The 26,083-nt window shown below is 41.0% G+C and overlaps 1 protein-coding gene across 3 annotated transcripts in view; it reads right to left on the reverse strand.

The window, feature by feature from the left end:
* The window catches only part of LOC111159058 (unc-51 like kinase 4), a 618,913-nt gene that overhangs the window by 286,813 nt on the left and 306,017 nt on the right, over positions 1-26,083 (reverse strand). For all 3 annotated transcript variants that reach the window (XM_022521436.1, XM_022521437.1, XM_022521438.1), the window contains one exon: positions 1,588-1,693. In XM_022521436.1, the coding sequence (XP_022377144.1) occupies positions 1,588-1,693 (106 nt within the window). The remainder of the gene's footprint in view (positions 1-1,587; positions 1,694-26,083) is intronic.

Here is a 26,083-nt window from a genome sequence, read left to right on the forward strand (position 1 = left end):
ATTGTTGTTATGTCAGTTATTTCTCAATAAAACTGGAAAAAAATTATAAGAAACTAACAAAGATTTCGCTAGATTTACACTGTAAGAAGCACCATAGATTTGGACTAAAAAGAACAGGGATAATTCCTTTGAGAATGAAAAGAGGTTGTAGAGCCCCAAACATCTATGGACAGGAATCAGGCTTAGAACCTTACTCAGCTACAATGATGAGCCATCTTTATGGAACAAGAACGACGATCCAGAAGTTAGAGGTAAGAGCCATGGAGAAGCATTTGCACGGAGAACTACTCTCAAAGCAAAAGATATTTTTCTTCCCCTGTGGAACAAAGGGAAATCAGGAAATACTTTTGCCAAGATTTCAACATTGTCATGCATCAGTGACTACTATGTCCTTTTAGTTTTTCCTTTTATTTATTTATTTTTTTTAAATATTTTATTTATTTATTTGACAGAGGTCACAAGTAGGCAGAGAGAGAAAGGGAGAGAGATTGAGGAGGAAGCAGACTCCCTGCTAAGCAACCCTGGGATCATGACCTGAGCCGAAAGCAAAGTCTTTAACCCATTAAGCCACCCAGGTGTCCCTAGTTTTTCCTTTTAAATGAGAGTTTCTATGAGGGCATTTCTTTCTGTATCTCCTCATCGGAGTCTAGAGATGTGGCAGAGCAGATAACTTGTGTCCTTAGTTCATAAGTCTTCAAGTTTGAGAGGACCAAAATTCAAGGAGCTACACCTACCAAAAACCCAAGGGGTCTCATGATATCTAGACTTAATTTAGATGACAACACCCTAGTTATGAAGCCTTGAAGAAACCAAGATATCCTTCAGCTGGGGAATGGATTTAGGAAAAAAAAAAATTAAAAAAAAAAACAACTGTGGTATATCCAAACAAATGGAGTATTACTCAGTGCTGAAAAGAAATGAGTTAACAAGTCATGGAAAGATATGGAAGAACCAGAAATGCATATCACTAGGTGAAAGTCACCAATCCTAAAAAGCTACATATTCTAGGATTCCAACAGTGCCATTCTGGAAAAAACAATACTAGAGAGACAATAAAAAGACAATTAGAAGGGGAAGATATAAATGGGGGCAGGGGTTATATGGGAAATTTCTGTACCTACCTCTCAATGTAGTTTTAAACCTAAAACTGGTCTAAAAAAAATAAAGTCTTAAAACAGTTTTTAATCTTAATGTTATAGATATGCACAAGATGTAACATAAAGCCACCCTCAACTCATCCAATCTCATTTTCTAAGATGTCTTGGACCAAATGTTTTTATTTTGACTGACAGCAATAAGTCTAACTACCATGCTCACACTCGTACTTCTTGGTTTATCATCTGTAACAGTGCCTATAGGAGGAAGGAAACTTTGAGCCCTAAAGGAAAATAAATGAACTTAGAGAAACTACCACAATCCAACCACATTTCCTATTTTCACTGATAACATTATTATTCATAGATTCTTAAATATCTATTTTGATTCATCACCTTTGAATAGCACTTCTTGACTCCCTGCTATACATGATGAGGAAAATAACAAATAGGCAGAAATCAAGACTCAAAATGGATTCTAAGGAGCATTTACCTTGTTCATAAAGTAGCTTCATATTTGAATCTTTGCAGGCAACCAGATTGTTGAGCAATGCAATCACACTTTGCATGGTGTTACCCAGAATGTTCTCCTGATGTTCCTGCAATAGATCACAATTTCCATCATAACTATATAGAATTCCAATTACATCATGATAGAGACAAGTGGTCAAATGACCTCCGTCCCTTTGGTCTTTGCATAAGGTTAAACAATTATCTTTCTGTGCTTTAATGAAGCAGACCCTTCTGCGTTACGGCACTCCCCATCAGGGTGTTAAGTCAGAGGGGAGGCAGCATGAACCCTTCAGGATACCAGCACCGCACCATGCACTCCCTTACCCACGAGCTGATGACAACCACACAGCCTCTGGGCTTTAGCTGGGGGACAGGGGTCTTAGAGTGACTAGGAATCAACTACATGGAGCTTAGGAGACCACACACCTGAAAGTGACTGGGGTCACAAAATAAAGCTACCACGTCTCAGAGTGACAGATGCAGCAGGGTGACCAGGAAACCCTGGATGGACACATGGTTTTCAAAGCTTACAGAAACACCAGCCCTGCATCTGCTTCTGAAGTTGCTCTGTCCCCAGATGTGTGCCTCCCAGCCATGCCAGCCACCTGATGTTCCAAGTCTCATCACCTAGTTCTTCGCTTGATCTGAGACAAGGGGTTTGCTTTGCAAACCCCGTGCCTAACAATTTCTACCCTTCTTTAGAAACACACACACTTAAGAGTAGATGTTCATGTTTGAATGTTCCACTGACACCAGTTTAAGAAGATGAATATGAAAGTGATGGTCTGCCACCAATTTCATCTAATTATTCATACAGCTGGTTGGAAGGAAGGGGTGATTAATAAGCACAAGACGACACAACATGTTATTCATGATAAAGTAACTAACGATACATAGGAAAAGAGAAGCTAATACTTTTCGTTTTCTTTTTCTTTTTCTTTTTCTTTTTTTGGTCCCATTCTATAAAATAACACATTCTGCTCCTTGTTCAAAGACCAGCCTGTCAGCAAATACAGGGCAGTTTTGCTGGAGATAAATCTATTGTTCCTTCACTATATACATTTCTTATGATTAAATGTACCTTTTCTATGATGCTCTTGGTAATATTTTCGCCTCCCTATGAAGCTAATACTTTCGTTTTCCCTTGTACTCATGGGGTGAGCACCACTTGCTGATATCGGCATTTCCTTTCATATAAAAGCCAACTATCCAAATCCCCATTACCCCGAACACTACGAATCCAGGACTGTTCCCTAGCCAACCAGGTTCTTGGAGTCCTGCCCTGGAGGTTCCAGAGTCCCTGCAAAATGAAGGCCTCTCCCAACCCCACAACTCAGTCTACAGAGGGGCAGAAAGCCAAGGTGCACTCTTGATCATTTAAAGCCCCAGCCCACCGTGCTACTCGGGATCTGCAGGATAAAATATTTGATGCAGGAAATAAAAGAGACCAATAATCCTATAACTAGACTGGGAGAAATGGCTCGTTTTCTTTTCTAGTCATTATAAAAAAACAATTGTTGTTTTTTAGTTTCTTTGTTGTTGGATTTCAAGCCATTCATAAACTATGAACTCTGTTTAATATAAAGTGAGGAGTTTGTAAAAATTATAGTAGAGAATCCTATTTACATACTCTTCTCTCTTATAGCTATATTTATCTACAGATATATCTACAATCTTTATCTGTCTTGTAAATGTATATATTTACAAATATATATTACAAAATAAATATATTTTTGTATATAACACATATATATTATAAATATATATTTACACACATAAATTAAATTTACATATACATTTAAATATATGTATATGTATATATATACACACACATATACATACGTACATATATCTCCTACATAGTGTTGGGGAGGAAGAGCATGGAACAGAGTCCTTGCTCCTGCTCAAGATGCTGCTGCAGTTCTCCAGGTGGACTGACAGCTACTGCTATGGCCCAGGTCATCATTTCCCCCGGAAAGAATGAAATACATAACAATTGAGAAGGTATAAAAATGAGTTAAACACACTTCCATTAACTTCTATCAAATTGAGTTATTTCATTTCTCTTAGCAACTTTAATAAGATTTGTTCCTGCTGTTCACAACCGTATTAGCCTACAGGGGATAAACGATGCATTGAAAAACACCACGGTTACTTAAAGTGAGAGTAGAGGATTATAGGAAGGGAGAAAACAAGGGGTAAATATGTGGGGCCAGAGTTGTTCTCGGGGACTCTGCAAGCCTGGTGTAAAGACAAGTGGGAAGCTCAAGTTTGGTTCAAAGACCCCAATCCAAGCCAAAGGCGAGGGATGATCCTGATGAAAGACTGGGTCCCCATCAGATGCTCCTCTAGGGCAGCCCCTCCTCCCAGAAAGCTATGACTGAGTTCCAAGGTAAAAAGATTATAACAGAAGGCTAGGTAAAGTCCTGATGTCTCTTTTCTTTCCTTTCCTTTCCTTTTTAAATCCCCACAGCTTATGAATAAAAGCAAGGAACACATACAAGTAAAGCCGTGTAAGGAGAGAAAGCAGCAGCCAATGACTTGCAACAGAACCTTTGGCATGGTCAGGGGCTCAGGCACCAGTGGCCTCCGTGCTGATCTTAGCCCAGTGGTGGCAGAGCAGCCACAAAGGCCTACAAGGGTCAGGGGGGAGACAAGGCAGTGCTAACAATTTGCTGATGGGACACTGTGTGCCACAGCCCATACCCCAGGCATATAACCTATATCACTGTCTCATCTGATCCTAACAGAAACACTGAAGTGGCTACATTCTCCCCTTCCTATAGATACAGACAATGAGGTTAGTGAGGTGAAGTGTAACTTGCCAAGGATCACCCAGCTCTTCAAAGCTGAAGCTAGGACTGGGTCTGTGGGATGGTGGAAGCCATGTACCTCATCGCCATGCAGCATTGCCTGGTGACCCACAGTGATGGGCACAAGAGAGGAGAGACGGGGGTGGGGGTGAGAGCTTCCAGCCCATCAGCACATCCCAGGGTAACCCGTACAACCTGAGGACCCACAGGGTAAGGTGGGAGGAATCTAAAGGATGCAGATTGGGGTGTGGGGGGAGAAAGAAGCAGAGAAATACTGAATTGGGGCTGCTATGGTAGGGCTGTCCTGCCTGTGCCACCACTGCTGGCCTCTCCTGGTTTCATAAGTGCCCTCCATAGATATCACCATGCTGTAAGACACAGAACCTAGGAAGCCAGTGGAGGTGCCAGGCAACTAGAAGAAAGAAAAGAATAAGCATAAGCATATTACTCCAAAAACTGCAAGTACATACAACAGCCCCATTGCTCAGACACTCAGCATGAACCTCGACCACTGGGTAAGAAAGGCAGAAGAGCTCATCAGAGAAGGCATCACTGACGACATGCAAAGCCATGGAAGGCCATCCCACTGCATTTTAAGATTATGATGAAATACTTAACTCCTTTATCCATAACCCATCAATAAGCACAGCTGACCTAATTTGTGTGCCTAATGCCATAGTATATGGACATTTAATAAACAGAGCACTTGAGAGTACTAATAAAACATAGCATTTGCCAGTAGAGATAATTGGAATTGAAGCAGCAAAATCCTCATGTTTGGCAACACAGATGAAACAACTTCATTAAAATGTACAGCTTCAGCAAATGAAAGGCAGGGGAGCACTGGACCCTGAAGAATCAGCCTTCTCAAAACTAATTGCTTCAGTGCTTAAAGAGGACAGCTCTGAACTACCAAGGGCACGGCAAGGAAACACTCCTGAAAAATGATCAGCCTTCCCAGAGCAGCTTCACTGTAAACAAAGCATTATACTTTCTTCTAATATCTGAGGACAGAAATGGCATTCAAAGACATCAGATGGCCAGACTCTAAAGTTTGGCAGGGCTCTCAATCGTCAAGGCAGGAAACACCTTTAGCAATCGAAAGTAACAATGAGCAATGGTCACTCTCTTTTGCCCTTGGTATGGGGTCAGAATTCCAAAGAGGGCAAAATAAAAGACAAGCACTGGTCCTGGGGAGGTTGGAAACTGAGAGGAGGCAGAAAAACAGAAGCACATGCAAGGATTGTGAACGTGAAATGTATAATCTCTGGGAAATAAACACAGGGCACGTCCTATTTCAACACACAGTGAGATCACATTTCAGGGGGAAACTTTTTGCACGTTGCACGACAGGATGCTAGTCTACTACACATGTGCTGGGACAGAGTACAAAGGTAAAAGAAATAGAGTGGGTGTCCGCTCACTTTCCTTTTTATACCTTCTCCCATAAAGCTAGATTCCTAGACATCTGGAACCCATGGAAGACTCTTCAGAGCATTCAGATGAAATCAGTGTATCAGAGTGGAAGAGGACACTCTTTCATATTACTGATTTTTCACAAGACTGTACCGCACACAGCTCCAATCCAATGGGATCCAAACTGAATTCATCCTGTCCTTTCCCCTCACACATCATCCTCTGGCTTCCTGAACCAATGAAGAGCTCTACCATCTGTCTATCATGCAGCCATAAATCCTGGAATCACCTGGGACAGCCGCCTCTCTCCCACCTCCACATCCCATCTGCAATGAATTCCCCCTGATTCTCCATGTGCGTCCTCTTGCAGCTCTCCTCTGCTAAAGATAAGGTGGCTGTCGTATTTGGCCGGGGCTGCCACAAGCTCTTAGTGGTGTCTCTCCTTCTCGCCTCCTGTCCTCCACTACTAACCAGGCTCCTTTTTCTTGAGTGACAAGACTCATCCCCATTCCCAGGGCTTAAACCCGGGGCCTGAAGGCCCAGGGAGTATATTAGAGTCCACTGTAGTCCCAAGGTGGAGGGCCATTTCTCCCACCATCCCATTTGTCCAGAGCCCCAGGGGGATTCTAAGGCCTGAGGGGAGAGAGGACACGAGAACCAGGGGATGGCAGAAGCAAGGGCATTGTAGCTCCACTGCTCTCAATCCCAGGGAAGTATCATATTATGATTTGGGAAATATTCTCATGATTTATTGAACCAAATTCTGACTCCTGTGGGTAAGGAAAAGGGAAGGGAACAAGCTGAAGGAGCACAAATTTAAAATCAATCTCCAGGGGCGCCTGGGTGGCTCAGTGGGTTAGGCCTCTGCCTTCGGCTCAGGTCATGATCCCAGGGTCCTGGGATCGAGCCCTACATCGGGCTCTCTGCTCAGCGGGGAGCCTGCTTCCTCCTCTCCCTCTCTCTGCCTGCCTCTCTGATTACTTGTGATCTCTGCCTGTCAAATAAATAAATAAATCTTAAAATAAAATAAAATAAAATCAATCTCCACTCGTTTACCTTATAAATAGATATATGGGATTTCCTGGGAAGCAAGGCCCAGATATGGGCATCTGAAGTGAGATTGTTTCAGGTGTGATCATGTTGGGGCTGGGGCGACTACCACTGGGCATTTGCTCTGCCAGTTGTGAAACAGTCAACCAGCTCCTCTGCCCTTATGGTCAGGGCTGCTGGGGGCTTAGCATTCTCTGAGGAGGCTAAGGGAGACCCTCAGGCATGTTCTTCCCCATCTGAAGCCAAAGGTGTAGGATGCTCTCACCCTAAAAGCCTGGAGGTATAGAATTAAGTCTCTTCCTTGGTTTGGATCATTATCTTTCTGATTCAAAGACATGAGAGAAAAGAATTTAAATTTCTTAATTTAACTGACCAATAGTATAGGGGCCCTCTAGCAGCAGCAAATACAAGTTCTTATTAGCAACACATTCCAGCTGGCACAGAAGGGAGGCTATGGACCAAATGGCACCACTTGCCAATCATATGCTGAGCTCAGCCTGAGAAATCCAGTCCTTGCTCAACACCAATGGCAGACTGCTATGGATGCCCTTCTGGTAGATTAACTGTGTCACTTGGCTTGCTCAGCCCTCCTGCCCTTTCACATTATTTAAGCTTCTAGCAGGAAATTTCCATCCTTCTGGCTCCCAGTAGAGCCCTCAAGGCAGGCGCGCTGGGTCGGAGCCAGTGCTACTCAGGAAGGAGAGCCATCGCAATGGAGCGAGATGGAGGGAAGCAGCCAGGACCAGTGTCCCCAGGAATAGACAGCACCCCTTTCATGTGTCTGCCTAGGGGGCTGACAGGCCAAACTGCCCCACAACACCCTACCTGAGCCAAACACGGGCCCCAGGTACGGGGGACAAATGAGAAAATACAGGTGTGCATCCAGGCACACAACTCCTTCCGCCATCCTATCACATCCCTGCCACTGTCCAAAATAATAGACAATAATAAAATGTTACAAAAGTACAGCCTTGGCAAACTAATGTTCACTCCTAAAAATTCAGGCTGTTTGCTGACGCTAGCAGGGATGGGGTCGGGGGGAAGGCTGTCCTTCTGGGTGGGCAGCACCGCCAGCACCTTCCTATGTCTGACTTCATCAGAGCACCTACTGTATACAGTAACCCATGGTTCATCCAGTCCTCACCGGATGCCGAGCTCCTGGAGGGCAGAAGTGGGACTTTTAATCATGTCCCCAGTGCGAGGTGCAGTGCCGGGTATGCAGAGGCCTCCAGTAGATTAACTAAGAAGCAAACCGGCTCAAAGCTGCTTGGGTGAATACAGCTGGGGAAGGGATAGATAGCTCATGGGATTCTCCTTCAAAGAATTACCTTGTCGCGGTGCCTGGGTGGCTCAGTGGTTAAAGCCTTTGCCTTCGGCTCAGGTCATGATCCCAGAATCCTGGGATCGAGCCTCATATCGGACTCTCTGCTCAGCAGGGAGCCTGCCTCCTTCTCCTCCTCTCTCTCAATCTGCCTGCCTCTCTGCCTACTTGTGATCTGTCTGTCAAATAAAAATCTTTAAAAAAAAAAAAAAAAAGAATTACCTTGTCACAGACTAGATATTGTCTTCAATTAAATAACTGATAAATACTTATTGAGCAATGAGCATAATCTTTCTCAAAAAGTTTAAATAGATACATACTTTCTTTTGAGTATTTGCAATAAATGATAAATTCAGACCTTTTTACTTTAAATACATAAAATTCCTCGCATGTGAAATAGTTGTCAAGGACTCATGAAGCACTTGCATTGGCCTGGAAAATATATACTCCCAAAATCCTGAAAGATACTGACACAATCTTTTAAAAGATTTTCTATTTATTGAGAGAGAGAGCACACACAGGTTGGGGGTATGCGCAGAGAGAGAGGGAGAAACACACTGCTGAGAATGGGGCCCAATGTGGCTCAATCCCAGGACACTGAGATCATGACCTGAGCCAAAGGCAGATGCCTTACCAACTGAGCCACCCAGGCACCCCAATGCTGACACAATTTTAATGGCCCTCTCTGTTAAAAAGTGTTTGCTCACCTTGGACACATGGGTGACCCAGTGGATTAAGCATCTGCCTTCAGCTCAGGTCATGATCCCAGGGTCTCGAGATCAAGCCCCACATTGGGTTCCTTGCTCAGCGGGGAAGCCTGCTTCTCCCTCTGCCTGCCACTCCCCTTTCTTGTTCTTTGTCTCTCTCTCTCTCTCTCTCTCTCTCTCTCTCTCTGACAAATAAATAAGTATTTTTTAAAAAGTGATTTCTCTTTGTTTTCTTGACTGTTTCCTTTGCTGTACAGAAGCTTTTGATTTTGATGAAGTCCCAAAAGTTTATTTTGGCTTTTGTTTCCTTTGCCTTTGGAGACATATCTTGAAAGAAGTTGCTGTGGCTGATATCGAAGAGATTACTGCCTATGTTCTCCTCTAGGATTCTGATGGATTCCTGTCTCACGTTGAGGTCTTTTATCCATTTTGAGTTTATCTTTGTGTACGGTGTAAGAGAATGGTCGAGTTTCATTCTTCTACATATAGCTGCCCAGTTTTCCCAGTACCATTTATTGAAGAGACTGTCTTTTTTCCACCGTATATTTTTTCCTGTTTTGTCGAAGATTAACTGACCATAGAGTTGAGGGTCCATATCTGGGCTCTCTACTCTGTTCCACTGGTCTATGTGTCTGTTTTTATGCTCGTACCATGCTATCTTGGTGATCACAGCTTTGTAGTAAAGCTTGAAATCAGGTAACGTGATGCCCCCAGTTTTATTTTTGTTTTTCAACATTTCCTTAGAGGCAACCCACGGAATGGGAGAAGATATTTGCAAATGATAGTACAGACAAAAGATTGATATTCAGGATCTATAAAGAACTCCTCAAACTCAACACACACAAAACAGATAATCATATCAAAAAACGGGCAGAAGATATGAACAGACACTTCTCCAATGAAGACATACAAATGGCTATCAGACACATGAAAAAATCTTCATTGTCACTAGCCATCAGGGAGATTCAAATCAAAACCACATTGAGATACCACCTTACACCAGTTAGAATGGCCAAAATTAGCAAGACAGGAAACAACATGTGTTGGAGGGGATGTGGAGAAAGGGGAACCCTCTTCCACTGTTGGTGGGAATGCAAGTTGGTGCAGCCACTTTGGAGAACAGTGTGGAGATTCCTCAAGAAATTAAAAATAGAGCTTCCCTATGACCCTGCAATTGCACTACTGGGTATTTACCCCAAAGATACAGATGGAGTGAAAAGAAGGGCCATCTCTACCCCAATGTTTATAGCAGCAATGGCCACGGTCGCCAAACTGTGGAAAGAACCAAGATGCCCTTCAACGGATGAATGGATAAGGAAAATGTGGTCCATATACACTATGGAGTATTATGCCTCCATCAGAAAGGATGAATACCCAACTTTTGTAGCAACATGGACGGGACTGGAAGAGATTATGCTGAGTGAAATAAGTCAAGCAGAGAGAGTCAATTATCATATGGTTCCACTTATTTGTGGAGCATAACAAATAGCATGGAGGACATGGGGAGTTAGGGGAAGGGAGTTGGGGGAAATTGGAATGGGAGGTGAACAATGAGAGACTATGGACTCTGAAAAACAATCTGAACGGTTTGAAGAGGTGGGGGGGTGGAAGGTTGGGGGAACCAGGTGGTGGGTATTAGAGAGGGCACGGATTGCATGGAGCACTGGATGTGGTACAAAAACAATGAATACTGTTATGCTGAAAATAAATTTTAAAAAAATGATTAAAAAAAATAAAGAGTTCCCACTTAAAAAAAAAAGTGATTGCTCACAAAAATAAAGAAGTGTCCCATTTTAAAGAAAGAAAATATTACATATGGTGAATGATAAGATCAATACATTCCATTATCACAAAACCATTTTTAATCATAGCTGTCTTCTACCAGGGGAGTTTGCAAAGTGCCCACGCTGGGAGTTTACCAAGTGTTGGTACTCACAGTTCCTGTCTCAAAGGAGTACTAGCAAAGTCTGCAGGGGAAAGACTGTGCTGACTGGCAAGTTTCTTTGAACCTAGGTTTTCAGAGAGCACAAAGAGATAGTGTGGTAAGCAGAAAGGAAACCACGCTGAGGAAAGAGCTACTTGGCCTGCCCCAAACCAGGAGGCTATGCAGGAGCTAAGCAAAAATCATACTACCAGACTTTGAAAGAATCTTAGAGAACTTGCTAGTTCAATCTTTGGGTTTTAAAGATAAAGAAACTGAGGTCCTAGAAGAGAATAAAAGGAGCAGGCCATGACGTCAACTCAGAATTTTCTCTTCCTTCCCCACCACCTCACTTTGTCCTCACAATTTACATTTGGACATGCAGAGTCAAGTTAGCCACTTTAAAAACTGATCTATCTATCTATCTTCCTTTCTCTCTCTCTGTTTTGTTTTGTTTTCTTTTCTTTTTCAAACCCTATAGTCACTGCTCCCTGGAGGTACAGATTCAGTGCCCTTAACATCTCTTTGCTAGGTCAGCTACTCCTAAAGACATGGGAATACCTTGACATAATACCTACTGACCCCCACACCCCCAAAGCACATACTGTCTGGATCTCATCGGATCTTTCAACCAGTTTTTGTTGCACAGGGCTGTCTCTAAAGAGGCAACACAGCCTACCCATTTCACCATCTGAGCTGAAATTTCAAAGAAGGAGCACATTTCTCCAATAAATTATTCTGAGCAGGTAACAAGTCAGACATCAGGGGAACTGCAAATACATACACTGGATATTTACCAACCAGCAGCATGAGGCAGCCTGGAACTCTGTCACTCACCCTGGAATTTGGTACACTTGGTATTTTGTGCATGACCACACTTCTGTTCTCAACCTCCATAACTGAGGGCAACAAGCTTCCTTTTTTGAGACTCTACTTAGATAATAACAGTTATATCTGTATAATCACTTTGGAACATTCAATATGCTCATTTTTGGCCACACAATGATAGAAACTATACCATCTTGGAGAATGAATGGGTTATAAAAGGATAAAATCATCTTTAGAATTTTTCATCTACTAGGTAATAAAAAAAAAAGCCAGCAAGGACCCAAAATATTAACTGGCATTTGAAGATATTCTAATGTAAGCATAAACTGGATACAAGCATAAAAGCATTGATGTGGATCAATGCTGGACAACCATGGGCAGAGTAAAAGGGTCTTGTGTTGGAAAAAGTTTTGGGAGAAGTGATCAAGAAACTCATGGACCCTGAGCAGAGAGCTGGGCATGTCCTGGGAACACAAGAAAAAGAAGGAGATTCCAGAGGAGTTAAGAGATTGACAAACTTGACAAAGGAAGAATGTGACCATATATTGACCAGTTTCATTTCTAAAACCTAGAAGGGGAATATTGAGAGCTTAAAATCATTTCTTAGACAAAGCCAGGCTGGGCATCTCCTAAAGACCTTGTGATATCAGCTGAAACCTGACCCTACTCTTCAACATCTATTCTGGGATAAATCCCTATGGGGTCTTGGCTGTATGCTGGACAACCAAGACGCAGCTAAGGAGTGCCTATTTGCTCACATCAACTGCTTCTGGATCAAAGCAACTGTCCCACCAGTACCTGGGAAGTCCCTTAAGCTTAGGAATGAGGGAGTAGGGAGGAAGGGAAAGGGAAGGGTATGGGATTTTCATATTTTTAATTCCTGTACCCCCAATAAATACAATTCTGCTTTAAGAAATTATATATCAGAATGGTTTCATTAAGTTTTCTACAGGCAGGTCAAAAAGAAAACCAGAAATCAGAATGAGTGCTGAGAAGGGAGGGACAAAGGACAGAAGGGAGAAAGACTGGAAAGGATGGGAAGGGGGAAAAAAGGGACTACTGGATTTCCTCAAGAAAGAAAAATGAGCCCAGAAAAGATAAACTCAGGGTACAAATCCCAGGTCTACAGGTGCTGAAACAAAAACTCTGTATCAGAGGGCAGCTGGTCACCTCAACTAGGAACTAGAAGTCAGTCAACTGACATATTATGTGTTCAGCCATGGGGTATCTCCAAATTAAATGCTGACCAACATTCCAATAGGACATGTACAGAGACAACAGCTCAGGTCTCTGCCTGTTAGCATTGCCTAGTGTCAGGCCCCAGGTGACCCGGGCCATCCCCAACAGACAGGGAGCAGAGGAGCAAATGATTCTGCTTAACGCCAACCACTTCAAGCTCTTTCTCAATTCATGGAACACATGTGTTGGGATTTTTTCTTGCTACCACACTCTCACCCAGCCATCCCTCCACACCCCCATGAATATATGGAATAATAGTGTCCTTTCTGTGTGTGAATTTTGATGAGCTGCAAATGAAAAGATATGTGGTCCCCTTGGGCAGAAGGGCTGACATGGGATCCTCCCTTCTGATGGCTTGCTTGACAATGGATGAGCACAGGTGAATGCTGTCCAGTCTGTTTGTGTGGGGTGCACAGAGAAGGGGCGCTGATCTTTAGGAGATTTTTTCTGAGCTGTCCCTGAGCTTCTGGGACATGCATACACCATTCACGGAGGGCTGGAGTCTATTCGTCACCAGTCTTATTGGCTAATCTTAGAATCTCATCTCTGAGGGCACAAGTAGCCCATTAAACAACCAAACCAAACACACACACACGCGCGCACACACACACACACACACACACACACACACACACACACACACAAACCTGTCTTGAAGCTATTAGGGAAAGTCATCAAAAAGACAAGACTGCCAATTCACCAGGGCACTCAGTGGCTCCCAACCTCTCCCCGCCCTTGGAATGTGGGTTCTGCTTGCCTTTCCAGCTCCTAGAGGCTGCTCCAAGGACACGACCTTGAGATAGTGACATGGTGTTGAAAACACCTTCATGGTATATATGACTGAACCCTGTTAAGGCCTCTATCTACAAACTTTTAACATTTGGCAGGCAGTGCAGAGATCCACTATCTTGCTTCTGCCCAAGACAAGCCTTGTATATAAGTTCTCTTTGCTTAGGAAATGGCCACCTACCAACCTGAAGTGGCCAGCCTGTTTCTTCCATCTTTCCCTGCCCTGCCAGTACTAGGGTTGGCTTCAGATTTCACCCAGGAAGCTCCTTAGAGGGTTGGGAACCAAAAGCAGGAGGAGAAACAATATAGCTTCAGTCTGAAACATTTCACATCACCACGCTCTGAATAATGTAGGCTCTGGTGCTCCAACAGAATGCTCCAGAATGACTCCAACAATAATGACTTTAAGCCACAGTGTCCGACTCATTGTCACCAGATCCATCAAGGGCAGGGCAAGAAGCAAAACCTCAGGCAGCTGGAACCATTGTATGGAGCCATACAGAGGACAGGGAGCCCTTACCCCCAGCAATGCAGGGGGACAGAACACCCAACTCATCATTTTGCACCAGCTGCAAGGGGCAGGGCTGGGAGCTCCACTGGAAACGGGCAGAAGGGAAATCCCTACCCCTGACACATGCAGATGTGGGCAACCAATGAGAAGTGACCCACTGGAGTTTCAGGCTAACCTCCAAGGTCCTCTTCTGCTTTAACAGCCTTCCATGCTAAACATGCTATATCTTCCAGCAATGGAGAGCATATGGCAGAATGGACACTGCTAACATTTAAAATGATATCAGGAGGACACCGAGGAGGTAGGGCTCATATGCATCTTCTGTCTCAAATTCTCAGAGGGTTTTTAACGGAACTCAGCTGAAAGTAAAGGCATCTACTTATGTTATAATGGACATTAATGGATTTTCTGCCCAGTATTAGCCCTAGCAACCAATCAAATGTAGATTAATGTAACTGTAGATAAACCAGCATCAATCACCGTTTCTTCACTACAACTTACGTAAATTCTCTTTCCAATTTATTTTTTATTTTTTATTTTTTTTAAGATTATATTGATTTGAGAGAAAGAGAGAGCACAAGCAGGGGTGGGGGCAGGACAGAGGCACAGCAGATTCCCCACAGGCAGGAGGTCCAACTTGGGGCTCAATCCCAGGACCCTGAGATCATGACCTGAGCCAAAAATCAAGAGTTGGCCACTTAACTGAGAAACCCAGGCACCCCCTTTCTTTGCACTTTAAAAACGCTAAACTACTTTGTTTCTCCAGAGCACATTTTTTATTTCAATTAAACCTGTATCTTCTGGATCGTAATCCTTAAAGACTCCCAATAAAAGCACATATTTTATTTTGCCACTTGCAGTTTTGTCTTTGACTCTTCTGAAGGAATATTTGAAAGAGATGTTAAATAATATCAAATAATATCAAATTCCTATGCTTTCCTATAGTCAAACAGAACAGTTCTGCACACTCAAATATTTGCTTGTGGATTGTAGCAAAGATCACTCAAATATAAGTTTTAGCACAAGACAAGTAACACTATCCCTGTCTTTCTAATGTCCACCTAATCAATCCAAGAACAAAAGGTTGTTGAGTGAAACAATGTCCTCAGAATCCTGCCTTTCTTCAGCCACTAAAAGAATCCTAAATACCACATGCCACCTGAGTTACCATGAAGTCCAATTTCATCACAAAAATATGGGGGGAGGGGTAGAAAAGGATAAGTTTATGAATTACTATCCTGAGTCACAGGATTTCATAATATAGAAAACAGAACTGACTCAGCATGAATGTAAGCTCCCATATTAAAACAAAGTGGTTTTAATGCAAATTTGCATACATTTTTAAATGCACACAAATATATATACACACAAACAGACCTGAAAACCTTTACAAATATGTGACCAATTTAATTATTCATTATTTTGAGAAGTCTGCCCAGTTGATATCCTTTTATATTACAGAAAATAGTGTACACTATTTTGAAGGTAAAAAATGCATGATCTCCTCTGCACACAACTGAACGTCATTCCTTCAACAATCCATACTAAAGACCAGCATACATCAGGCCCACCATAGATCCTGATAACACACCCCAAACCTACACCAGACACCTGTCCTGGAGGAGCTTCCCATCCAGTGGGAGGGCAGGGAGTCAGAATGGGCTGAGGGGAGTACGGTATGCTGATCATGCTGACACACACTAGAGAGTGAGACCCTGGTGAGCTGAGAAGACCATAAACGGTTTTAGCGAGTTCTGGGTGATGGCCAAAAACTAAACTGGGTACGTAGAGAGGAATGTAGATATACTTGAAGCCAAAGTCTAACAGAGGAATTCTTAAAAATTCTCAGAGCTTCTGAACTTCGGAGACATTCGTAGTAAATCTTAGTTGTTTCAACTCTACAATCAAACTTCTTTTGCATGAAAGCTCTTAGATAATGATACTTATAAGTTTTAAGAGATCAGGTTAAAAAGAGAATACAAGAGGCTCCAGATGAAAGACATTGATAGCAAAAATGAAAGAACAGCATATTATTAGCTGTTTTTGTTTTTTAATGGAACTCATAGGCTTCCATGTGCTCCCCACAAATGCCTCAGAGTTGCCATGTGGCTGGAAACCTAAATGAAGTCTCGGAAAAGATAATGGAGCTTTAATGGTGGAAATAGTAAGAAAATTAAATCTAATCATGTTCCATTAAGCATGCTCTTAGCTCCCATTTTTACTAAATTATTTTAGTATGATTTTTGCCTCTGTCTATTGAAATAACCTTTTATGGCAATTTGATTTGCAAGCATAAATAAGTCTCATTTATTTTCCACTATGAAACCCTGCAGGATTAATAAGAAGAGATGGATCATCTAAAATCTTACCCATTCTGCAATCAGGAAGTAACCACTCAGAGAGATGGTATGATACTTTGTCTAATATTTTATATTTAGATCTGTAAGGAAAGCATTACACTATAATTGGGGTCTCATTCAAAAGCAACGTATCACCTGCTAGAGGGACCATCTTTAACCAGCCTTTGCTTCCATTCCAGCTTAAAAGGGAGCCACAGTTGTTCCCACTTCCTGTGCTGATGGGTCACCTCACCTCCTCAGACCTTAATCTTCAAACTCATCCTCCTCCCCCTGCTCTTTGATGGACTTTTATCATGTTTGGAGTGTTTTGATACTATTGGCCAGAACTGCTAGAGTGTTTGCTTCCAGAAGGATGCTAGAGCATAGCCACCTAGATGAGAATTATCGAGCACAGAGTGACAAATTGTAAGCAATCATGCACTCTGTCCAGGAGCATGCAAACAGGGAACATAGCAAAGAACAACAGGAATGGCTCCCCAGTTCTGGGCTCTGGCAACGAACAGAACCACCTGTAAGAATATGCAGGGGGTGTTTTAAATATTCTTCCCAAAGCACATTTACTTCCAACAGACGTAATGACGAAAAAGCTGTGAAATATAACCAGAATCACAATTTGCGAATTAGAGGGCTCTCTGGGTCAAATCTTGATCACTTCTATCAAGAATTAGAGGATTTATGAGGGAAAATTCACATCCAGTAGGAACGACAACTATGGGAGAAGTGGCTGGGAGAATGTCATGCATGAACCAGACAAGAACCCACACATATTTTCTATTCTAATTCTGTATTAAGGACTGAAGAACACAAAACACCATAAAGAATGAACTTCTGAGGGGCGCCTGGGTGGCTCAGTGGGTTAAGCCGCTGCCTTCGGCTCAGGTCATGATCCCAGGTCCTGGGTTCAAGCCCCGCATCGGGCTTTCTGCTCAGCAGGGAGCCTGCTTCCTCCTCTCTCTCTGCCTGCCTCTCTGCCTGCTTGTGATTTCTCTCTGTCAAAATAAATAAACAAAATCTTAAAAAAAAAAAAAAAAAGAATGAACTTCTGAAACAAATTTCAACTACAGACAATAAAATTAAACAATAATATAATAATTATTGACATGTCTGCACCCAGTAATATAACAACTCTCAAACCAGGAGAAGCAGGAGAAATACACAGAAACACAGTAATAATGGAACACTATATTCACTTCCCTCAATCTGAGATAGATTAAAGAAAAAAATTAGTAAGGTATATCTTATACATACATGATATATCTTAGAGATAAATATCTTACGGGCATATGCCAAATTCTGAACCCTATAGAGAATAACCATTTTCAAAGGCACAGAGAATTCATGAAATGAACCATAGCATATGCGAAGAAACATCAACAAATTTCCCCCCAAATAGAAATTTAATCATTATACTAATACTAGAAATTTAAAAACCAAACAAGTTTCTATTAAATGAAATTTTAAAATTCTTGAGGGAAATAAAGATCATAATTGAAAACTTTTATGAAAATGCATATAATGAAAACATTATACATCAGAATGCAGGCAATAATGCTAAAGCAGTTTATAAGATGAAAACAGCACTAGATACAATGATAAAAATGCTACAATAATGGAAGTATCCAGTTTTTAAAATCTAGAAAAAAAATGAAGTTACTGAAAGCAAGCAACAAGATGACATTTAAAAAGATGAAAGCAGAATTTAATCAATTAGGAGACTTCTGCCTCTACAAGGATATATTAGATCACAAAATCCAATACTACCTTATAACAACCAGAAAACCTCACATAAATTATAAAATCATATTTGTAGAGACATCAGATGGCTACAGAAGCACCAAGAAGTAGGTGAACTAAAGTTCCAGAAAGGAGAGAAATTTTCAAATATCAACTGATACTTCCATTTCTTCCTGCAGGGGCATTGGCTTGTTTTGGATGATGGCTGAAAATTGAGCTTAGTACATACAGGAGACTCCACTGAGGGCATGAGAAAGTGGCAATGGCTTTAAAATTTGAATGGGGCTGGAATGACAAATAGGAAACTTAAGGGGCTTCAAACAAAAACAGCATCCCCCAAATCATTTGATGGTTGCTACAGAAGGCTGATAAAATGAACAGAAAAATCTATACAAGGTGGAGTAAAATCTTCCACAGTTGGTAGTACTTAAGAAACAATGACCATTCAGTCATTCTATGTCCTTTTATTGAAGCATTTAGCCCATTTACATTTAAAGTAATTATAAATAGGCATGTACTTACTTCCATTTTATTACTTGTTTCATGGCTGTCTTCATAATTCTGTTCCTCTCTTCTTCTTGCTATCTTCCCTTGTTTGATAGCTTTCTTGAGTATTATGCTTAGATTCTTCTCTCTTTTTTGTGTGGTTATCAATAAATAGTTTCATATATAAGGTCTTATGAATATAGCACTCTATATTAAGTTAATGGATGCTTAAGTTTAAATCTATTCTAAAAGCACTAAATTTTTACTCCCACTCCCCATTTTATATATACAGTGTGATACTTTACATCCTTTTATTTTGTGAACCCCTCAGCTGATTTTTGTAGATACAATTGATATTACTGCTTCTGTGCTTTAACCTCTATAGTGGTTTTATAAGTAATCAATCTACAACTTTTGTTATGTTTGCATTTATCTGTGAAATTCTTCCTTTTCATAATTTGTTTTTTACTCCTAATAATGGTCTTTCTTTCCACTCAAAGAATTTCTTTTAACATTTCTTGTACGGTTGGCTTAGTGGTAATGAACTCCTTTAACTTTAGTTTGTCTACGAAAATCTACCTTTCCTTCTATTCTTTACCTTGCCAGATAGGGTATTCTTGGTTGCAGGTTTTTTCCTTTCAGTAATCTGAATATAGCATGCCACTCTCTTCTGGCCAGCAAAGGTTCCACTGAAAAAATCAGCTGATAAACTTATGGGGTTTCCCTTGTATGTAACAGTTTTCTTTCCCCTTCCAGCTTTTAAAATGTCTTTATCACTACATTTTGCCATTTTAATTATTATGTGACTTGTTGTGGACCTCCTTGAGCTGATTTTGTTGGGGGAGCTCTGTGTCTTGTGGATCTAGATGTCTGTTTCCTTCCCCAGATAGGGAAGTTTTCAGCTATTATTTCTCCAAATGAATTTTCTGCCCCAACTGTCTTTTCTCTTTCTGAGATCATTGTAACACAAATGTTATTACACTTGATGATATCATGGACTTCCCTTAACCTATTCTCATTTTTTATCATTTTTTTCTTTTTGCTGTTCAATTTGGTTACTTTCCATTACTGTCTTCCAGCTCATAGATCTGTTCTTCTGTAACCTCTATTCCACTACTGATTTTCTCTACTGATTTTTTGTTTTGTTTTGTCACTGAGTTCCTTCTCTCTGACTGGTTCTTTTTTATATTTTCTATCTCTTTGTCAAAGGTCTCACTGAGATCCTCCACTCTTTTCTCAAGTCCAGTGAATATCTTTATGACCATAACTTTGAATTCTCTATGAGGCATATTGCTTATTTCATTTCAGGTTTTTGCTGGGGTTTTGTCCTCTTCTTTCATTTGGAACACACCTCTTTGTCTCCTCCTTTTATCCAACTCTCTGTCTTTGTTACTACGTAGTAGGAAGGTCAACTATGTCTCCTCATCTTGAAAGTAGTAGCCTTAGGAAGAAGAGGTCCTGCAGTGCCCTATAGCAGAATGCCCTCTGCTCACCAGAACCAGACACTCCTGAGGTTTTTCCTTAGGTGGACTGTGTGCACCCTACTGCTGTGGCTGAGCCATGATTGCCTTCAGTCTAGTTGGCTGCAATAACCGACTTTGCCTGCTGTGGGTGTACTAGGAAGGGTTTGGTCCCTGTGCTATTAAGGGGTCTGTCTGGGGCTGCCTCAGAATTGTGGTTGGGTGGTGTAAGCACTCAGACTGGATGCCAGCCCCCAGGCCATCTGCTGGGGCTGCAGTTACACAACATTGTAGGGTGTTCTGTCTGCACTAACCCAAGAGGCTTTCATGGGTTAATTAAACTATGACAAAGGAATCAAGAATGAACAATGGGGAAAAGACAGTCTCTTTGACCAATGGTGTTGGCAAAACTGGACAGCTAAATGCAAAAGAATCAAACTGGACCACTTTCTTACACCATACACAAAAATAAACTCAAAACGAATTAGACTTAAATGTGAGACACGACCATAAAACTCCTAGAAGAAAACATAGACAGTAATTGCTTTGACAATGTTGCCTTCGTTATGTCTAGTTATGTCCTCTAGATATGACTCCTGAGGTAAGAGAAATAAAAGTGAAAATAAACTATTCAGACCGCACAAAAAAAAAAAGCTTTGCACAGCAAAGGAAATCATCAACAAAACAAGAAGGCAACCTATCAAATGAGAGAAAATATTTGCAAATGATATAACCAATAAGGGGTTAATATCCAAAACATATAAAAAAATTCATACAACAGCAAAAAATTCATTCAAAAAATGGGCAGAAGACATGAACAAACAATTTTCCAAAGACAACATACAGATAGCCAACAGACACATGAAAAGATGCTCAACATCACTCATCATCAGGGAAATGCAAATCAAAACCACAGTGAGAAATCACCTCACACCTGTCAAAATGGTTAAATAAAAAAGACAAGGAATATCAAGTGCTGAAAAAGATGTAGGGAAAAAGGAATCCTTGTGCACTGGTGGTGGGAATGCAAATTGGTAAAGCCACTGTGGAAAACAGTATAGAGGTTCCTCGAAGTTAAAAATAGAACCATCATATGATCCAGAATTCAACTACTGGGTATTTACCCAAAGAAAATAAGTAAGTTTCTATTAAATGCAATTTTAAAATGCTTGAGGGAAATAAAGATCAAAATTGAAAACTTATATGAAAATACATATAATCCCTATGTTTACTGCAGCACTGTTTACAATAGCAAAAAAATGAAAGCAGACCAAGTATCCATCCATAAATGAACAGATAGAGAAAATATAGTGTATCTATAGAATCACTCAGCCATAAAATGACTGAAATTTTCCCATCTGCAACAACATGAATGGGGTTAGAGTGTATTATGCTAAGTGAAATAAGTCGGAGAAAGACAAACACTTTATGATCTCACTCATATGTGGAAATTAAGAAAGCAAATGAACAAAGAAAAAAAGAGACAACCCACAGATTCGAGCTCACCTAATCCAAAACAGGTTAAAAATAAACAAAACACAGAAGTGTATTATAATAAAACTGTAGAAAACCAGGAATAAGTGAAAATATTTAAAACAAAATGTCAATTTCAAAAGAACAAAATATTACCCAAAGATATTCTTTCTATCCCCCTGTCCATCCTGATTTTCAATGACTAGTGTATGATATAATATAATGGATGTTTCCATCCCTCTCAGAGGTGAGTTCATTACAGTCAAAGATCATTCAAGCCAGTGTGTATGGCTTGTGATCACTAAGAACTCTTATAAGAAATTATGGGCCAACTTCCCGCCCTTGGATCCACCCATCGGCATGTCCCTGGCAGGTTTTATTATTTTTTAAAATAATCTCTACACCCAGTGTGGGGCTCAAACTCACAACCCTGAGATCAAGAGTCACATGTTCTTCTGACTGATCCAGCCAGACACCCCTGCACAGGAATGGCAAGATGGAGGAGTAGCAGCAGACTGAAATGACATCAGGTTGCAGGAGTTCAACTACATAGTTACCAAACCATTCCGAACACCTACAAACTCAATAGGAGATTGAAGAGAAGAGCAGCAATTCTAGGAACAGAAAATCAACCACTTTCTGAAAGGTAGGATGTACAGAGAAGTGAATCCGAAACCACAGGAAGATAGACCGTGGAAGGAGGGGCCAGCTCCCAGCAAATGGTGGAGTACCGGAGCACAAAATCAGAACTTTTAGAACTCTGCTCCAGAGTTTTAGAACAAATGGCTCCAGAGGCTGGGGGTGGGGGGAAGGAGCCCATGTGGGGACAGCATGGTCTCAGGTCCCACAGGGTCACCGAAAGATGGCGGTGTCTGCGTGTGGCAGAGCTCCCAGTATCAGAGTAGGGAAGCTGGCTGCAGGGACAGAGCCGAGGAGGGGCTCTCAGCTCGGGGTTACCTTAAGCCGTGACCCAAGGTACAGTCAGACCACTGCTCTTCGAGCAGGGACCACACAAGTGGCAGGTCCGGGGAAACTCACCTTCCTCCTCCGGGAGGAGCAGTGAGGCAGGAATCTTCTGGGTTTGCAGACTCCAAAAGGCAGGGCACAAGAGACATAAACACTCGGTCACAGGCTGGGTGAGGTCGGAGTGCGGCCAGATACCAAGGAGACAGGAGTGACTGACTGCTTTACTCTAAGGGCACACTGAGGAGTGGGGCCCTGAGCTCTTGGCTCCTTCGGGCTAGAGATTGGGAGGCTGCCATTTTTATTCCCATCCTCCAAAGCTGTACAGAAAGTGCTCAGGAAACAAAAGCTCTGGAAAGCAAATCTGAGCAGATTACTTAGCCGAGCCCCTGGCAAGGGCAGTGCAATTCCGCCTTGGGCAAAGACATTTGAGAATCACTGCAATAGGCCCCTCTCCCAGAAGATCAGCAAGAACATCCAGCCAAGACCAAGTTCTGATATCAATCAATGAGAACAGTGGAACTCCAGAGCTAGGAAAAAGCAGTGCATAGAAATCATGGCTTTTTCCCCATGATCTTTCCGTCTTGCAAAGTTAAATTTTTTAATCTTATTTTTTTTCTTATTCTAATTTTAACTTATCCTCTTTACTCTTTTAACATTTTTTAACTAGTCTATCTTAACAATACCATTCTGAAAAAAAAAATTTTTTAAACATTCATTGTTAATAGTCCTATTTTATCCCTTTGTTGTATTTAACCTTATTTTTTGTATACATACAGGGTTTTTCTTTTTCTAAAAATTTTTGGGATACAATTTCTTCTAATCGATCAAAATGTACCCTAAATCTAGCACATGGCTTTGTTCTAGTCTCCAGCCGGAGCACATTCTCTCCTTTCTTTTTTCCCTCTTTCCAACCAACTTACCTTATCAATTCCTTTTTTAGAATTTTTTTAAAATTTTCATCTTTACATTCATATTCCATTCCTTCACCATGTTTACCCTTATTTTATATATATATATATCTATATATATGTGTGTGTGTGTGTGTGTGTGTGTATTTCTATCTTTAAAATTTGGGGAGGTAGTTTTTTCTGAGACCAAAATATACCCAAAATCAAGTGGGAGGCTCTGTTCCATTCACCAGTCTAATATATATATAATTTTTTTTTCCTGTTTCCCCCTTTTCTTCTACCCCTGGTTTTGGGTCTCTTCTGATTTGGTTAGAGTACATTTTTCTGGGGTCTTTGCTATCCTTTTAGTACTATATTCTCTCATTCATATATTCTAATCTGGATAAAATAATAAGGCAGAAAAACTCACCACAAAAAAAAGAACAAGAGGCAGTATCAAAGCCTAGGGACCTAATCAATATGGACATGGGTAATATGTAAGAACCAGAGTTCAGAATGACAATTCTCAAGGTGCTAGCTGGGCTTGAAAAAGGGATGAAAGATGTTAGAGAAACACTGTCTGGAGAAATAAAATCCCATTCTGGAGAAATAAAAGAACTAAAATCTAACCAAGTTGAAATCAAAAAAGAATTAATGAAGTGCAATAAAAAATGGAGGTTCTTACTGCTAGGATAAATCAGGTAGAAGAGAGAATTAGTGATATAGAAGACCAAATGATGGAGAATAAAGAAGCTGACCAAAAGAGAGACAAACAACTACCAGACCACAAGGGGTGAATTCAAAAGATGAGTGATACCATAAGAGGAAACAATATTAGAATAATTCGGACTCCAGAAGAAAGAGAGAGATGGGCAGAAGACATATTGGAGCCAATTATAGTAGAGCATTTCCCTAATATGGAAAGGGAACAAGCATCAAAATCCAGCAGGCACAGAGAACCCCCCTCAAAATCAATTAAAATAGGTCGATAGCCCATCATCTAATAGTAAAACTTACAAGTCTTACTGACAAAGAGAAAATCCTGAAAGCACCTCAGGACAAGAAGTCTGTAACATACAAAGGTAGAAATATTAGATTGGCAGCAGACCTATCCACAGAGACCTGGCAGGCCAGAAAGAACTGGCATGATATATTCAGAGCACTAAATGAGAAAAATATGCAGCCACGAATACTATACCCAGCTAGGCTGTCACTGAAAATAAAAGGAGAGATAAAAAGCTTCCAGGACAACCAAAAATCAAAAGAATTTTCAAACACCAAACCAGCCCTCCAGGAAATACTGAAAGGGATCCTCTAAGCAAAGAGAGAGTCTAAAAGTAGTAGACCAGAAAGGAACAAAGACAATATACAGTAACAGTCACCTTACAGGCAATACAATGGCACTAAATTCACATCTTGCAATAGTTACCCTGAATGTAAATGGGTAAAATGCCCCAATCAAGAGACACAGGGTATCAGAATGGATAAAAAAACAATATGCTGTCTACAAGAAACTCATTTTAGACTCAAAGACACCTCCATATTTAAAGGGAGGGAGTGGATAATAGTTACCATGCTAATGGACATCAAAAGAAAGCTGGAGTGGCAATCCTTTTATCAGATACATTAGATTTTAAGCCAAAGACTATAATAAGAGTGAGGAAGGACACTATATCATAGTTAAAGTGTCTGTCCAACCAGAAGACCTAACAATTTTAAATATCTATACCCCTAACATGGGAGCAGCCAATTATATAAACCAATTAATAACAAAATCAAAGAAACATATTGACAATAATACAATAGTAGGGGACTTTACTACCCCTGTCACTGATGGACAGATCACCTCAGCATAAATCAACAAGGAAATAAATGCCTTAAATGACACACTGGATCAGATGGACATCACAGATATATTCAGAACATTCCATCCCAAAACAACAGAATACACATTCTTCTCTAGTGCACATGGAATATTCTCCAGAATAGATCACGTCCCAGGTCACAAATTAGGTCTCAACCAATACCAAAAGATTGGGATCATTCCCTGCATATTTTCAGACCACAATGCTCTGAAGCTAGAATTCAATTAGTAAGAGGAAAGTTGGAAAGTACTCAAATACATGAAGGCCAAAAAGCATCCTACTAAAGAATGAATGGGTCAACCAGGATATTAAAGAAGAATTGAAAAAATTCATGGAAACAAATGAAAATGACAACACAACTGTTCAAAATCTGTGGGACACAGCAAAGGCAGTCCTGGGAGGAAAGTATATAGCGATACAAGCCTTTCTCAAGAAACAAGAAAGGTCTCAAGTACACAACCTAACCCTACACCTAAAGGAGCTGGAGAAAGAACTGCAAAGAAAGCCTAAACCCAGCAGGAGAAGAGAAATCATAAAGATCAGAGCAGAAATCAATGAAAAAGAAACCAAAACAACAGTAGAACAAATCAACGAAACTAGGAGCTGGTTCTTCGGAAGAACTAATAAGATTGATAAACCCCTGGCCAGAC

This window comes from Enhydra lutris, unplaced genomic scaffold (assembly GCF_002288905.1).
Source record: "Enhydra lutris kenyoni isolate GAN:26980312 unplaced genomic scaffold, ASM228890v2 scaffoldscaffold66, whole genome shotgun sequence".
Classification (NCBI taxonomy): Eukaryota; Metazoa; Chordata; class Mammalia; order Carnivora; family Mustelidae; genus Enhydra; species Enhydra lutris.